This window comes from Apaloderma vittatum, unplaced genomic scaffold, assembly GCF_000703405.1.
Source record: "Apaloderma vittatum isolate BGI_N311 unplaced genomic scaffold, ASM70340v1 scaffold9328, whole genome shotgun sequence".
Taxonomy (NCBI): domain Eukaryota; kingdom Metazoa; phylum Chordata; class Aves; order Trogoniformes; family Trogonidae; genus Apaloderma; species Apaloderma vittatum.
Window position 1 is genome coordinate 20365 of NW_009729044.1, and position 17384 is coordinate 37748.

The 17384-nt window shown below is 37.4% G+C and overlaps 1 protein-coding gene across 1 annotated transcript in view; it reads left to right on the forward strand.

Annotated features, from left to right (window-relative positions):
* Positions 1-1761: 1761 nt before the first annotated feature.
* LOC104277616 (WW domain-containing oxidoreductase-like) overlaps positions 1762-17384 on the forward strand; it is a gene marked incomplete at its 3' end in the record, with an annotated part of 19873 nt that continues 4250 nt past the window's right edge. The window contains exons 1-2 of the mRNA XM_009874303.1: positions 1762-1848; positions 3179-3267. Of these exons, the coding sequence (XP_009872605.1) occupies positions 1762-1848; positions 3179-3267 (176 nt within the window). The remainder of the gene's footprint in view (positions 1849-3178; positions 3268-17384) is intronic.

Consider the following 17384-nt stretch of genomic DNA (forward strand, 5'->3'; position numbering starts at 1 on the left):
ACTTGTCACTGATTGGAGATATTCTCACAGTATTAAGAGCACACTTTGCAAGTATATTACCTTATTCATAGGGGTTTTTTTAAAGCAATTGTGACATAGAAGTAGAGTGGGAAAATTAGAAGTAGAGTGGGAAAATTTGGAATGAAAATTATTTGATTTCACATTCTCAAAATATAATAGGAATTGATGGTCTACAGAATACATCCGTGGAGTGAAAGGTGCTTTAATCTCAGTTGACAAGGGAGAATCTGAAACAGAAAAGTTGGGGAACTTGCCTAAGCTCATGGTATGTAAACTGAATCCTTCCACAGTTACTCTTTGGCGAAAATGCTCACGCTTGGCTTTTTGCAGGCTTTCTGAGGCTGACGTGGCAAGTTCTGGTCTGAGTGCTTTGGATGTCACATGCTCCAGTTTCTCCTCTGAGGCAAAGCAGAGCATATGGGCGTCTCTGTGCTTAGTACCTACCACATGTATATGTGAAGGAAATACAGACTGTTACCATCAGGTTTTTTAAAACGCAAAAGCAGGGAGAAAGTTGGAAAAAATATTATTTTGCCATTTCCTTTTGCTGACCTGTTCAATAGCAAAAATTATTAAACCATCCTTTCTCTCCTTTTCCATTTTTCCTTTTTCAGGTAATTTTAGATACAGTTTCCTGAATTTATTTTAAAATGTTTTCTTTGTCTTTTTCTGTAACTGTATGTGTATTGAGGCTAAAAGAAAAAAAAAGTGAAGTATTGTTAAATTGTTTGAAATAATTTATCTTACTGGCTGAAGAAATTGGAGTATGAGTAGAAAGGTGGTCTCATTTCATTGGTACAGAAGAAACATAATTATAATTTTCATTTGCTAAGTCAACCCTTTATCACTTTCATTAATTTATTTATGATTTTTAAATTTCTGATTTTTTTCATTTTCAATATATTAATCCACAAATCCAGGCCATTCTTAATCTGTTTCTGAAAGTATTTTGGAGACGTCATACTTTTTTTTCTTTTCAACTTGAAATACACAGTCATCTCTTTTCTGTTCTTGGAATCAATAGCAAACACCTAACATGTGACACCAGCAGGAAAAATATTACCTGCTTTTATCATTTGGACTTGAATCTCTGTCCCCAAGAGGACAGTAGCTAACAGCTTGTGATATAGTCTGTTGAACTACTTGATTATTATTTTTTGACCCCCTTTATATCCCTGTATTTGTAGCATTCTTATCCTTTTGCCCTTGTGAGAGACAAGAGAATGTTTCAACTGAGGAGAGCAGAAGCAAAACAAACCCAACTATGCACACTACTTCTCTGTTACGTAAACAACTGTGAACTGTGAAGTTGAAGAGAAGTTGTTCTGGAGCTCTATTTCATAATGCAAAGCAGCAAGTCTTTCTCAAGTCTCTGACCATCAAATAGAAGAAATTGTTTGCCTGGTGGGGCAAAATGAATTCCAGAATGATGTGCATCTTGTGAGGGTAAAAAACCCCCACTTCTTAACAAAGTTTGGGTTAACGTTTTCAAACTCCATCTACTGATATTTCCTATGGGAACTGAACTCATTGGAATTTTAGTTGTATTTGTTTTGCTGTCCTGGTAAGTCTGGCTGGAGTGGGACAAAAGGAATTTGAGTAACATTCTGGTTAAACCCAACCTGTAAGGTAATTGTAGTGGGCAAAATGGGTGCTAGTAAAATAGAAAACAGATGTAGGGGGAAAAGTACTCTGTGTATGAAACACAGAGGTAGATTAATTGCTTGAACATGGGAGACGATGGGAGCACTCTTCTGGGCTTCCCTCTGCAGTGACAAGCGTGCTGCTGCCTTTTGGTTCCTGCAGAAAGACTCACTGGATAATCTTGTAATCACAGGAGATCCACCATTGCGCCATGGTCCTCACAAAAATCCTGTCACCTCTGCACTCAAATGCTGCCTTTGATTGCATAATAGCACTGTACCTGCTCCATCGCTTTCTTACTCTTTCTTTTAATGGTGCTGACGCCCAGTCTGAACCATGGGCATTACACACAGGTGTAGGTGTCATGCTGGAATTACTTGAAGTGTCCCTTTAATTTTATTTTTTTCTGAAAAAGCTGTGCTGAAAGTTGGCATGTTTAGGTTTGAGGACAGTACGAGGCTTTTGCCAGCTTTCTTATTTACCAGAGAGTTCCCGCGGTGTTGGGCAGCAGTGAGTCTAAAAGTGAGAGTGAACACAAATGCACATGTTCATAATTCCTTAGGGTATCTATGTGACTTACATGTCACGACGGTTGGTATTTTGCAGAGGGTCATAGATTTTTTGAAGTATAGCATTTGTGGAAGAGCTAAAGACAGCTGTTGGATGTTGTGGTGCAGACACACGGCTGCAGCCAGATCAAAGGTAGCTCAGAATGGTGCCTGGAAAGAACCACCATCTGCTTGATTCTGGGACGAAATTAGTGGCTGGAATGAAAATAGACTTTTGGTTCATTTTCTTCTGAGATTTGGAGTATAAGTGTTTCATAAGATCTGAGCACAAGGATCTTAAAACTGAAAACATTGAGGTGTTCTGGTGGTGCCTAAGGTTAGCACCTTCAGGTTAACAGCTCATTTTGTGGGATTGTACATCCATGTCTGGGTGAAAAGTTGGGTTTAGGTACATACACAATTTCTTGAGAAGATACTATTCACTGGCTAACTCTTATTGTATGAAAAACAGACAGATCAGTTGTTTTCTATGCTCATTTTATAGTGTCTTTTATTGTTTTGGATTAACATGTGCAAATTTGAATCTAGCTGTTTTTCACAGAATATTCACTGAGTATTTTTCTGTTGGTATGGTACATAAAAAATACCATGCATTACGAATAATGCTTACTCTACATTTTATTTCATGAGTGACGTAAGTTTCACCAGCAAAATGGAAGAAAATAAATACCATATTAACCTCAACACTACCTTATGCCGATTCATGGCATTATAGAAGGCTGTGTGTTACATAGTGTATGTTTTTAGCAGAACCACAAAATTGCAGTGCTCCTTTTGGCACTAAATGCTGTGCTCGTCCATTCTTTTTGATGATTTGTATTCACTTTGGGGTTATAATGTTAAACAAGGGAATCGAACAAGTTTCACAACACATTTACTGTAACATGATACTGTGAAATAAACTTGCTGTTATTTATCTTTTTTTATATTTCCTCTTGTTCCAGCATAAAGCCAAGGTAGAAGCAATGACCTTAGACCTTGCTTCTCTTCAGAGTGTGCAGCACTTTGCTGAAGCATTCAAATCCAAGAATGTGTAAGTACTGGGGAAATTATATGTAGTAATTTTTTTGTTATTTTCACATCTTTATCAGCTGAGCACAGTTGGAAGATTTCATCATAGCAGGACTGATCAGCAACTACTGCTAGTGAATAATCTTTTCAAGGGTATTTTTTAATATTAGTTAAAGATAATTTGTTTTCATCTTAAAAAAATATTATTCGATGTGTAGCCCCAGCTCTCAAGGTGGCATTGATACCCCTAGGGCTATTGAAAAAGGCCCAAGCAGAACTGCATAAGAACCAGCTCAGGTAACTTTTGTCAGTTTTGCAGTGGTTTGGAAGAGGTCAGGGATGAGCAATTAGTGCACTCTTTGTCTTGTCTTTGTTTTCTAACGTCTCTCTCTTTTTATTTATCAAACACTGAAAAAATAGCCCTGTGAGCCAGACAGCTCCATTTTCCAGACCTGTATCAGGAATAGTCCATAATTAATATACAGGAAAAAGAAAAAGGTGGAGAGGAGTTGATAATGATATCACTTAACAATAGACAAATTTATATGGAGATAATCAGGTTAGCTTCCAAATGGTTTGTTTAATTTAGCTTGAACAGAACAATGAATCTCTAAATTGAAGAATTTACTGAAATCTTTAAGTGCCAACTCTTGGCAATAAATTCCAGACTTTGTGCTTTTATCCACAGTTTGACCCATTGATTCTTGTGAGTATTCAAACATAGCTTTTTTCTACAAATATTTCTGTAACACATATATATCTTACTGTACTTCTCAAGAGAATATGGCCTCTTAGACAGCTTTGAAAATATATTGTCAGAGGGAAAATACGTAACAAAGAATTTTTTTTTTCACTTTTGAAATACTGCCAGAGCTAAATCTCATATGGATAGACAGATGACATTTTAGTACTTATAGGTCTTTTAGATTCAAAAAAGTTGTCAAAAGTGACTTCTAACACAAGTTCCTTTACTCCCCAAATCCTTGGTAACTATATTTTCTTATCATCTTATCATCTTCACATATTAAAACTCCTTGAAATAGAAAGACAAATCCTTGCAGTATTGCTGCTTTAATACTGATTTGGTTTCATAATACAAGAACAGTAAGTGCTTTAATTTATCTTCTTCAGGCTTACAGTTTGCTACTTTTCTATGAAAACTACATGGTACAGTGAAAAGTTAAAACCACCCTTCTTTCAAATGCTGCTCTTGATTTGTGTGTGGCAGATCATATCATGGTCCTCCTAGCTAGTCCACTGGGCATGCACATTTATAAATCTTTAGGAGTGAACATACTGAAATCAATTTTTGCCAGAGAACTTAGCAAATGAGAAGATATAGAATCAGTAGAGATACAGAATCAGTAAAACATGTTTTATTTTTGTTGGCATACATAATTTTACCAGTGTAGGTCTACTTAGCCACACTCACAGTGATGGACATGTTTTACTAATGTTCCACTCTCATTTTATTTGGAAAAAATTTAGTAATAGCATTTGTGCCTCTGCCTTGCCTTCAGATATTTCTATCTCGAATCTGTGCTCAAATGTGCATGTGTCTAGCAGGACATTATAGAAAATCTAAGATCTGTATCTGTTGTGAGACTTGTTGACCGAAATGAATTTCCAATTATGTTCTGCTTAAAGTCTGAGGCTGGTTGGAAAGCAGACTCCACACACTGCCTGTGGCAGTAGCTCTTTTATCTGATACAGATACAGAAGAGTTACCTTACAGTCATCTGCACTGGCAGGAGTATGGACTGGAAGACCTAGTAGGTCTTTCTGGCTCTGATTTCTTGTGATTTAACTATGTCTGGATACGGTGAGAAAAGCAATTACATGGCAGCAGCATCTTATTACCACAATGCTAACCCTAGGTGTTTACTGTCCCTAACATACACTAACACTTTTGTCTTCTCATTTATTTGTTTTGCTGTAGTGTCCAGAGGCTTTTGTCAGACCAGTGATTCCTTTGCATTAGTAGCTTTATGAGCAGTTGAAACAAATTGTACAGGCTTCAGTGAAGGACTGAGTCTTGTCCTTTATGTTTTGGCAAGTCTGTTAGCTTGTAGCTTTAGTATCTCTGATTTCATGCACCTGTAGGAGAAGACATTCGGTGATACACTGTCCCCAGCTCCCCCACGAGGTAGCAGTTAAGTCCTGTTAATGAGCACAGGAAATATGACTACAGAGTTTTCTTTCTTACAAATTCCCTAACGATAAAGGAGTAGGAAAAACAAATAAAGTGTTTGAGTTTCCTTCTGAACAAAACTGAGTTGTGCAGATCTTGGTTTCTGGGGGGGAAAAACCACAACACAATAATTTTAAAGTGTGAAAGAGAAATTTTATATGAACATACACATTTTAAGAAAAATGTGTATTTTTATTTCTCATAACATATTATGTGAAGAGGCCTTTAGTGGTCAGTGGTGAACATCTTAAACTTCTGGGTGCAGATAGTTTTATTGTCTATTTAATTCCTCCAATCCACTATTGATGATTTCTGGGATACTTTGGTATTCTACAGAATCTGTTGGTCTTGGTGACACCTGGCCTAATAACTGAATATTTATAAAACAAGGAACAGAATTGCTTGTCTTTTGAAATTCTGCTCTTCTGGGACACTTAATGGCTCTAAGTATAGTATTTTGTCAGCAGATAAAAGAGTGTACTCGTAGTCACATCACAACCTGTGATCATGTTCTTCCCCAGCTGATAGCTGTTGGAAAAAAGTCTTCAAGAACTGTTTCACAGATCTCTTCCTGGATGAGAAAACTAAAATAGATCCAGAAAAAGAATCCTAAATTTCAGTGAGTTAAAACCTACTGCCATTGGAGAAGGTGGTGGTGGAGGCATTGCAGGGAGCAGAGGGAAAGTTGCTGAGACTGTAAATCTCCTGCCATAATCAAATAACTTGTACAGTGAAGAAAAAAAAAAAAGCTGCCTTCAATGTGCTTGAGAATCTGAGAGATTGTGGAAACTACTTGAAGAATGAAGAAATGTCATCCTCTGCTCAACAGGGGTTGGCTGCAAACAGAAAACAAATGATGCAACAGAGAGAGCGTTGAGAAAAATATAAACAAGAGGAAAGAGTTACTCTGAAAAGAAACATTTAATATAAATTGGAGGAGTACTTAAGAGCTAAGAAAGCCTCCTTGTTTGAAAGTAAAAATCAGATGATTCATCTTCAAGTTATCATGCTTCTGAGATTTGGCAGGAATCTTTTATTCCTGTTTGGATTTGTTAGGTGTTGTGGCCTTGTCCACAGATAACATTTGGGCTCCTGTAAATATATTCTAGAAAATCCTTCTTCTTCACAGAAAAAGAAATATTTTTTGCTTTGCATTATCTATACTCTTGAGTTGATACAGCTGTTTCTCTTTCTGAGACTTTTGTTTATCCATTCAGTTTCAAATCAAGCTTTAGGGGAGAACGGATCTGCAAAATATTTTAGATCCTGCAGTTCTGTGATCATAGCAGAATATAAACTTTTCTTATGAGCGGAACAATGCTCTCCAGTTTCTGTTGCTCTCACAGTTACAAAGATTCTGTGGGTAGAATCAGCTAAACATGGTAACAGCGGGATCTCCCAAAGCCGACTTTGGAAGATGAGAGACTAAACCAGTGTTGCTGTTTGATGTTTGATCTACCTTTTACTTCACTGCAGCACAACCTGAGCACAATGCAACTGATACATAAAATGGAAGTCTAACTTGGTAAAAGATAGATAGGGCCGCGGGATTTACAGACCAAATTCTTTAGAGAAAACCATTGAATCATGTTACAATAATGGTGACGAATTTTAGGCTGTCTTGTAGTTTGAAATGCAATACTGTGGTTTCTGTTAACTTTGTTTGTTCTTAAGCCGTGATTTCTGCCTATCATTTAGTATTCCTGGCTTATTGTCTGGAGATACATTTCCCCCTCGGTATTTCCACCAGGAGCAAATGACCTTCCCCTTCGCTCCATGTGAAGACAGTGCTAGGATTAGGATGAGAGTGGGAAAAGAGGTGTCAGTGCACCTAAATGGCTAGATTTGACCAAGTTCTTTTATCCATAGCGAGTCTTTCTCCTCTGATAGTTTCTCGCTCAGGCAGTGGATTGAATGTCTCTGTTATGGAAAAATCAAATAAATAATCTGTTTATAATAATCTTCTGGACTAAGATGGATTTGGCATTAGCTGATTTTTGTACAATTGGAAGAGGCAGACCAACCAATCTTTCATATGAGGCTTTTGGAACTAAAGAACACTGTATAGAATCTCCTCTTCATTGAGTGGGCACAATGTGAGGAATTATGGTTGGTATTAATCCACTTTATAGACAAAGTGACTGCCCTCCTGTGACTGTATGCAACATAACATTTGAATTTAGTCAGTGTCAGTGCGCAGAACTTGGTGTTTGTGCAGGAGTGTGGATTTGTGGATGTGATTCTTTGGTATCTATTTCCCAGTTTAATAAACACATATTTGACTAAAACCTCTGTAACTGGGAGATGGCACTGATGTTCTAGTTCTAAAATTTCCAAAATAGCTACCTAATGTCAATATTTGCAATCATGGTATCGCAGCATTTGCCTGATCCTCAGCATAAGAACACGTCATGACCAAAACAGTTAGCAGGCAGAAGCGAGCAGTAAAGTTATAGATGAAATTTTATGTGCATCTTTAGTTTTGAGTGGAGCATAGTGCTGCTTGGTTTGAATTAAAGTTATCTTCAGCCAAAGAGTAATGTTCTCAATGTTCAAGGAAAAAAATGAAATTATCCTGAAAAATCTTGAATTACTTCAAAGATAGAAGATAGTGTTTGCCAACAGCTATTACTTAGAATTTTCTGAATTGGTAGCAGCAATTCACAATTATGCAGGACTTCCATATGTAGAATTTTACTCCAGTTACTTTCTTATATTTTAAAATAAGATTTTTTTCTGTGGTAAGAATTGGCATATGCTAGCAGTTTATTCCCTCATGCTGTGTGTAAAAACATGGAGAAGACAGCAGTTATGAATTATCATCCTCCATTTGGAACTTCAGTCTCTTCTTATTTCCCTAACCAGACTCAGAGTGGAGAGGGCCAGATTTTAGGCTGGCTTCCTTAACGGAGGCCTCAAACTCTATGAGTACATTCATTTTTCAGGCTGCAAGCAGAAGCGCTTTGAAACCTTGTGGGTGCAATTAAGATTTCAGAACCTGCTGAAAATTCACTCCAGAATACTGTTTTTCCACATTTTCCAGTGTTATGACTGACATATTGCAGGTGTGGTGTGTTTTTAATTCCAGTTTAACCACAATTAAATCATAGATATTGTATGATTAATTCTATTCATATATATAAATACATACATAAAAGTGGGATCTGTTCAGCAAGTTGTTGCAGACATAACTTAAGAGATCCAGAAAAAAATGCATGATTTAAATGAATTATTAGTGATGCCATTATGCCAATATGCTTAATGGTTCTGTAGTAGGTGTATCTCTGTCAGACGTGATCGATGGCACCGTGTATTGTCTTTCAAGATCTAAACATATTTTCTAACACAATACAAATATATTAAGTCTTTGCCATTTATAGAGATATTTTTTGTGAATTAAAATTAGTAACAGCTGAGCTATTCTATTTGTCTTCTCAGCTTAGAATACACTTGGCATTCTGACAGTGCCACTGAGGTACAGGCTTCTGGACAACATTGTACATTTTGAGATATCAAAAAATATCCACATTGAATTAAGTATTGAAACATGCATAGTTTAGAAGTTACTGTTGCAGACAGTGCATATCTTAAATTTAAATAAGATCAAAGGCTGACTGCGTTTGAAACATACATAATAATATTAGGGTGAAAATTTTTTTTTCTCTTTGTGGTGGTACAGTGCCTTATTAAAGCCTAGAAGCCTAGGGATTGGCTTTCTGCATAAAGATTTATTTCTTTTCTTTCTTTTTTCTGTTTTTAAGCTCTCATACACAATTACCCCATTGTTGTAGCATGTGTCAAGTCATGTGGATCAAAAAACTGTTTCCAGTATTTTAAAATATTTTAATTAAAATTCTCTCAAGCTTAAACCCTCCCCTTTTTTACTGGAGGCAGAGATCATGACATTTTCACCAGATCACCTTTCATTTCATCTGCTGTGTTGTGGAAATATCTCCTGCCTCAGAATATTTTATTTTTTTAAAGGAAAAGTCCATATTAAAGTAAAGATGGAGTTGACAGTTCACCATAACTTTACATATAGTTGCATCTGCAAAACTATTAAATGGTTTTGCATATTGCTATCTAAAAGATTTTGTTAGGTGTTTGTGGCACAGTTTTAAGACTTGAACTGGGCTGTTTAAAATTTGCAAGCTTTCCACTTGTCTTTAGATGCTTTGCACTCTTTCACTGTAACCTGACAATGAAACCTTGATAACCCCCCAGTGATTTTCTGCTCAGCATGCTGGTTGTTCTGGTTCCCATTTTGAGCCATATATCTATGCCTAAGTCTAAGCTGAGTCTAAGATGACTCATAAAGTCTTGGAGTTCTATCTTCCTAAAAAATTTCCACAAGATGCACTACCTGTCAAAGCTGGTTTGAGTATCTAAGGAAGTAAACTATGCATGACATAATGCGTCTGATTAAAACATATTCTGTTGCAAATAAAACAAGAATTTTTCAGCATTATAGCTTAATGGGCTTTAAGAAGATCTGTGTGTTTAATTGATGTTGTTGTCTAAAAATTCTGAAATGTAAGGCAAGAGTAGCTATTTCATTACATGTAAGTTAAAATGTATTTAGTCTATTTAGTTAAAGGCTTTCTATGGGAGATAATTAAAGCACATGGAGGCTTCGTATGGAAGCCTTATTGCTGACATTAGACAGGCCACGCATATACCACATGTGTCTTAATCTTAGAATCCAAAAAATTGTGTTACAATCTGAAAAGGTTGTATTTCTTCATTAGCTGTTCCCAAGGCACCAGAAATCCCAAAGGATGGCAAAGAACATTAATTTTTATCACAACATGGAATCTTTCAGGCCTGAATGGCAGCATGCAGCTGCTGGGGCTTTCTGAACTCTATTACAGCTCTATATATATCTAGGCAAAACAGGAAAGAGTTGTCATTGGCAAGTGAAATGTTCTAAATACATGAAGTGTTTTATTGTTTAAGTGATCAACCATGGTCCCGAAAATATTTTTCCAAGGAGTTAGCTGATCTCAATGGGAAATTTCACAAATACGTAATAAAAGTAGCAACTGATCTTCCTTGTGAGTTGTAGCTTTCTTTTTGCTAACGAGTACTTATTATGTGAAAATTAAATTCATATATTTAGAAGTACATGCGGAAACAACAAATCATTCCATGGTTACTGCAAAAATGAATGTTCCTTTACAGGTGGTTTATGCTTGTTTGTAACTGCTTGTGTGTATGTGTAAATAATGATTTTCTGTTTGGATTTTGAAAAAGATATATGTGTCCAGTTTGAAGCAGCAATTGTCTTTAGGTAAGCTGCTGAATGAAAATTGGCAGATTCTGGATATTTTCATTGGTGCTGTCTCCTAAGCATCAGGGACATTTAAAACAAAACAAAATATATTTGCAAGGCATAGCAAGGAATTGAACAAAGTGCTCCTCTTGTTGTGCCAGGCCTTGAGAAAGGGAAGGAGAGGCAGAATAGAAATGCTGACAGGTTGAATGGATATAGAAATTAAGTTGCAGAGCCCTATCCTATCCTTTATATTTACTCCAACCTCGTCCCAGGACTAAAAATCCATACCTATGGAGGTACTTTGAGTCCCCGAGGATATAGAACTAGCAAAGATGCAACACTTTGACAAAGGTTGGATTTTGGTTTGAATTGTGGTCCTGGGAAGACACTGAGGTCAGTGGAGACAGAGCTGACACCTGTTGTAACCGTCAGTACCCTGAGAACACTGTGTGATGGCAGTCAGAGGAAATTTAGATTAGATTATAGCTATGCAAAAAGGAAATTAAAGCTGTGGGTAATGGGCCTCCAAAAGGTGAGAAAGTCCCAGGTCTGAGCCTAATGGAAAGAAGAAATACACCATGTGCTTGTAAAATATTGAAGTATAATTATTCCTCTTTCTCCCACTTGCCCTGTAGTTATAAGGTAAAAAGTAAGAATGAATACTAATCTTGATCTTAATTTTTAAACAATAAATTCTTTTCAAAAGAAGGTGACTTACTGATGGAATAATACCAAATATGAAAATGTAGATTAAAAAGTTCCAATTTTTCAGATTTCTAGCATCAAGTACCATACTTTCAGTGGATAAATTAGCCAAGTGTGTGGGAGACAGATCTTGTCAACAAATAAAACCTCATCCCTGCTTTTCTTATTTTGTGCTTAGTCTTTGTGAAAGAGTGGAATGAGAAATCCCAGATTGGATAATTTGTGGGGGAAGATGCTTTGGGTGATGCAGATTAGGTTATACTGAGGTCAGTTTGAGGTCAACATTACAACTGCTTAAAGTGTTAATGTTAAATCTTTAAAAAAGTTAAATGTTTCTTTAATATTGAGTCTGAATTTCTCTTCAGAAGTTCAACTTCAAAATTTTTGGAATAGCTGAAATAGCTTCTGCTCTCCATTAAGAGGGAAAGTAGTCCCCTCAAACTAGTCCTTTTAGGACTAAAATTATAGATTTTTTTCTTCAAAGGAAGATAACTTACTAATTTCTCGGGGTGTAAGAAGATGTGTGCGGGAGGAGAGTAGTTGTTTCCTCACCTTCACATGTGTAAGAAAAGCTAACAAAGGGAAAACCAGGACTAATGGACGTTTTCTTTGTAGTTCTAAATCTGTTGAGGCCTCTCCTGCTGCTCCTTCTCGAACCTTTTATGAAATTGTATACTGAAGATTTTATAGAGGTAATAGTGACTAGGGGATGTTGACCTACAGGGCAGGATGCAGAAGATACAATATGAAGGCATAGGGGCAGCTTCTCATAATAATTCGTATGTATTTGGTACAAAGGAAGAAGCAGAAAAGTTTCAGTCCCATTAATCTTTTGGAAGTGGAGCGGAAGTATTTGCTGTTCAACAGCATGAAATCCTGCAAAAAAATCCAGTAGGATGGATTTCAGAGCATTTTCTTTGCTTAGAAGCAGGAGGCCATCCACCAGGGCTCTAAGTCTTGTGCTAGTGACTTGCCTTAAAATGAAGCCTGCCTGACAAGGATCCACAATTCTGTCAGCTGACAGGTAGCAACAGAGAGCATTTCTGCTGACCTATCTGTCAATATTTTTAGAAAAATGAAAGTTAGACATTAAGCATTCATTTCCAAAATCTATTGCATTAAGCAGTGCTTTTTAAAAATTTTATTTTCATCACACAAGTAAAAAATTCTGGATCAGTGTTAGATTATACATGGTGCTGAGTTTTCCTGCTGCTGTCTGTCGCTTAGAGTTTTTCTTGTTGCTCAGTTTCCCATCAGTGCTGCTAGTAAAACTGGGAAGGAATTTCTGGAGATGCCTGTTTAACTCACCCCTGCTCTGGAAAGCCTTAAGCCTGGCCTGCATGTTGGTTGGTGCCTCTGTGAATATGACCATTCCCTCACAGGAGGAAGTACCATTCTCTAACTTTCAGGGAAAGCAATAGGGGTGTTCAGAGTTATGGGATGGAAAAGTTTGTTGGGCTGTGACTTTGCTTCTTTGTGGAAGAGAAGTCACAACTCTGCTTTCCTTACTGGCCGTGACATAGGTCTACAGTTGCTTATGGGACTTCGGGGATATGGTGAGGCCTTTTCTGTTGAATTTCTGTGTAATTCCAAACAGTGTGAACTTTTCAAATCACTTGAGAAGTGCCCCAGATGGTGTGACATTCTGCTTCATGGGAAGATTTGAAAGTATTCCCTTTGCATAATTTCTGGTTAACTATTTCATTGCGTTTGAAATGAGAGAACACTAAAGCCAAGAACTCTGTTGACATTTTAGTGGTGTTTGTTTAACCTCCTAGTGCACAGGCTACATTTGTTGAAAAATATTATTCTTAGCTTTGCAAATCATCAGTAATTAATTCCCTTGGAAATATCTACTGCTGCACACAGGCAGCTTGGGAGTCTGCTGACAGATCATAGTTTTACATCAGGTGCTAACAAATTGATTATTAAATTTCACAACTAACTGATTTATAGCAGCAATGTAATTTCTGTATTCACTTACTGTATTTTCAAATAGCGCAGAGTAGTTGGATTGCTTTGTTGCTTCTAATGGTGAATTGAGCAGAGCATATAAGGTCTGAGTGACTCACCCAGGGCAAGGGTCAGTCAGTGTATCACAGCCCTGTGAAGTGCACAAGATGGTTTTCAGCGGAGGTTAAGAACGTCCTTGTTCACTCTACAGGTTTTTTGTCTTTCACTAAATTGTAGCTACACCCACTAGCATGGTGAGTTTTCTAGAATTGCTGTATTGCTTGCAGTTAGAGCAGTGTATCTTGAGTCGCAGTCACCCTGTGAAGGGTAAGAAGCAGTGACTGCGTGCTCTGATGGAGCAGCACACGTTCAAGTCCCAGTGCACACTGGCGTTGTAATGGCAGACGGCGTCAGCTCACTTGGTGTGATGTAAGGCACTGACCAAAGCTATTTTAAGGAAACATAGGGGTAAATTTTCAAAACATTCTGCAAGGTTTTAACTGTACAGTGGTTCCAGAAATATCACGGTTGGAAGGGGCAGCTTGGTAATGTCAATACCAAGAGTAAACACTAACAATTTTCCTTTGCTGCTGACGCTTTTTGTAGTCCTTAGCCGTGCCTTTGATGTAGAATTACAAACTATTTTAAATGGAGGGGGGATTTTTTTTTTCCCTTGGGCTCAGGAGTAAGCCTAATGTAGATCGCAGCAATGTTTTTAATGAACTTGTGAAATCAAGGTCATATTTCTGCTATCACTTAAAAATACTCCTGTCATAAAGCAAAGCTGTAGTGCCAGATGTGTGGTGTGAATTGCCATGTTATCTTAAAAATTTTGTTCCTGCATAATGATACATTCAGTGATACAGAGCTCTGCACCACGGAGATTAGAATCTGTCATCTGTGGCTGAAATCCGTAACTCTATGGCGGCTGTTACACAGGTAATCTCATTCACTTCCTGGTGTGTAAATGTCTGGGTCACAAAAACTTAGACAATTTTCCGTAATTGGACCTTTGTTAGTTGTCTGATGAGAGACACCGATAGCTTAATGGACATGGATCCAAATCTGAGAGGTATTTTTTTGTGAGCTGAAATGAAGCATAACAGCACTATCTATTGATACAAGCTTTTAGATCTCTTTTCTGGGGCGTTTTTTAGAGAAATCAGATTTTAATCATTTTAAACCACTAATGCTAACTAATAATAAAGGAATTCTAAAAGGGAATCTGATATTGCCTGTTCAGTATGATATTAGTTCAAAATGTCTCTGTATTTAGTTTTATATTTCTTCACAGATTTTTCTAATAGCATATTGTAAATACTTTTTATGGTCTCTAATTATTTTTACTTAAAAATATAGAAGAAAATGTTTGAAAAAAACTCATGAAAAAGACTGAAGCATAACTTTATTTCTTTTATAAGAACCAATTAAACTGACAGTTTAAAAGTGACTACATTTTATAATTTTATAATTCTAGAACCATCTTTTTAATTAATTGAGCTGAAAGATTTAGGTATAAAGTGTGCATTATGCCTCTGGTAGTTATTGTGTAATTAGTATTAATGAAGGATACTACAATTTGGAGAGATGGCACACAGTTTTCATTGGTTTGGGAGCCCTTTCTGTCTTGCTATGATCTGTTACTTCAGAGTACATATGGCGATTATCAAATAGAATTATGATCTTTTAACTAGTGCCATATTTGCTTTTGCAGGGAATGGTAATGGCATTTTTTTTATGTTACTGCTGTACTCATGTGCTTCAGTTCTCATACAGGAGGCTCTTATACCAAAAATTGCATCTATATTGAAGAAATTTGATCCTTTTTCCCTGAAGATTTACAAATCTGTAAAGGCATTCTTGCTAGAGCTGTTGATAAACATTCTGAAGAGATGATGAATTATCCAAAGTTTCCACACGTGCGTTCTCAAGCTTCATAAGGCTTTGTTTTCTTCTTGTCAGATGCATCTTGGACAAGCAAAATGAAATCGAGTTTCAAGTGTTTTTGATAAAATATGCCTCAGAAGGTTGGATCCCTCTTAAAAAATATGATCCTGCATATCTTAGTAAATAGCCTGCTTGTGCTGTGTTGAGTGAGGCTGCAAAGATGAAAAAAATGCCTTTTTTGCAAGTTGAACAGAAAGAGAACCTTACCTTTAAAAGGACAGTCCTCCTTTATCTTCCCTTTCTTTCCTGCATGTAGTATATATGTGAAGATATTGTGTGTAAGTGTCACCATCCAAAAGGCAAATTAGAAATTCAGCACTTCACAAAATGAGCTTCCCAAAGTACACAGATGTTTTATACTGCTTCTGAAGCTTTTTGTTAAAATTTTCCAAGTTGGAACATGTACAGGTATTAGATTGTTAACTTCTTATTAAAGCAGACTACATTGGTAACTTCCCAGTGGGCTTGAAATTGAAATTTATTTTAATAAGGAAATACAGCCCACTGTTTATGTTGATGCTTATGCAGCTCCTTCAGTATTCATCTAAGGTACATTTCACTCCCCCAGAAATATTTTTTTTTTCAAAACTGGGCTATCAAAAATCTAGGGTTTTCAAACGTGCCTAAAGGTATCTAATTACTTAGGTTTGTTTGAAAACCTGGAGCTTCATGTTTCAGATTCTTTTCTAGAATTCCTTTTGCGGATGCTCAGCGTTGCAGTATATGTGTCCTTCAACCATGTGGGAAAATGGTATGACATCAGGTCTTCTGTCATCTCTTGTGTGTGGGGCTGTGAGGAAGTACTTGAAAAGTACAGAGGGAAATCAGCTATTTTTCCCAGTTATGCTTCATTTATTATCTCCAGAATTAGAGTTTATATTGAATGGTGGGTTTGTATCATAGGATTTGGCCAATTGCAGTAAAGACTAAATAGGCTGGAACAGGCTAAACAAACGTGACACATCTTAATGCTGTGGTGTTAGGACATCACAGATATTAACGAATGGTTAGAGTAGGAATGAAAGGTGTTTGTTTGGTTGTCGTTATTTTGTGTGACCTTTCCAACTTAATTACGTTACGGCCAGGGATGCCAGATGCAGACTCTCAGGTCTGAGGTTTCCAGCTCAGGTGCGCTTACTGAGGTTTGCCGCATCAGACCGATCCAAGGAGAAGCATACGCTATTGGTGCCAAGGTCTCTAGCAAACATGGATGGATCTAGCAAACATAGATCCATCTCAGGTCCGAGAACTAGAATCTTGCTGTGTTCCTTAAGAATTGGATTTGGAAAAAGACAATAAAGAAGAGAAAGGGTGTTTGTCCTTGATCTTTCTGTGGAGGCTGGGAAGGCTGCAACGTGTGTAGCACCCTGAGATTACAGTGGAGATGTCGAGGACCTGGAAGTTTTCTGAACGTGATTTTTTGAATGAGGGAGGTATGTGACAGTCTAAGTTCTTTTCTAGGTTAGTTTGGCAGAATCTTACCCTTTGCAAAGCAGATTAGAAATGCTTCATTTCGAGTTCCTTCATGACATTTCCATTTAAAGTGGGCTAGCTGAGTTGAGCGAGGAAGGATTCTGTATCAAGGATGTCAAATGTGTGTTTTTTGTTTTTTCCACTAAAGATTACAGTTTCTAGAGGAAGTTTTTCTTTTCCAACTCAGTCTTTATCAAGCTGTATTTTTTTATGCTGTGTTTCACAAGCTGCGGAAGTATAAAACCTGGGCATATGCCTTGCTGCATTGTGACTTTTTTCCACGCTCACTTTTGCCCCACCCGTTGTGCAGATGCCATGATTAAACGTGTCCCCCACAGATGGAAGTGAGAGATGCTGCTCCTCCCATAGGGAAAGTTTCTTGCTCTGCTCAGCACCTTGAGATGGATGACACGGTGTGACGGGCTAATTTGTTCAAGTAGATTTGGATGGTGAGACACAAAAATAAATATCGAAACACCACCTTCCTCGCCCTCCCTGCCTCTACTGTCGCTTTCCCAGAGGCACCCCTGGCCTTGCGGAGGGGCTCGGCCGCGCCTGCACGGGGCGGCAGACGCTGGGACTGGCCGGGGCTGGG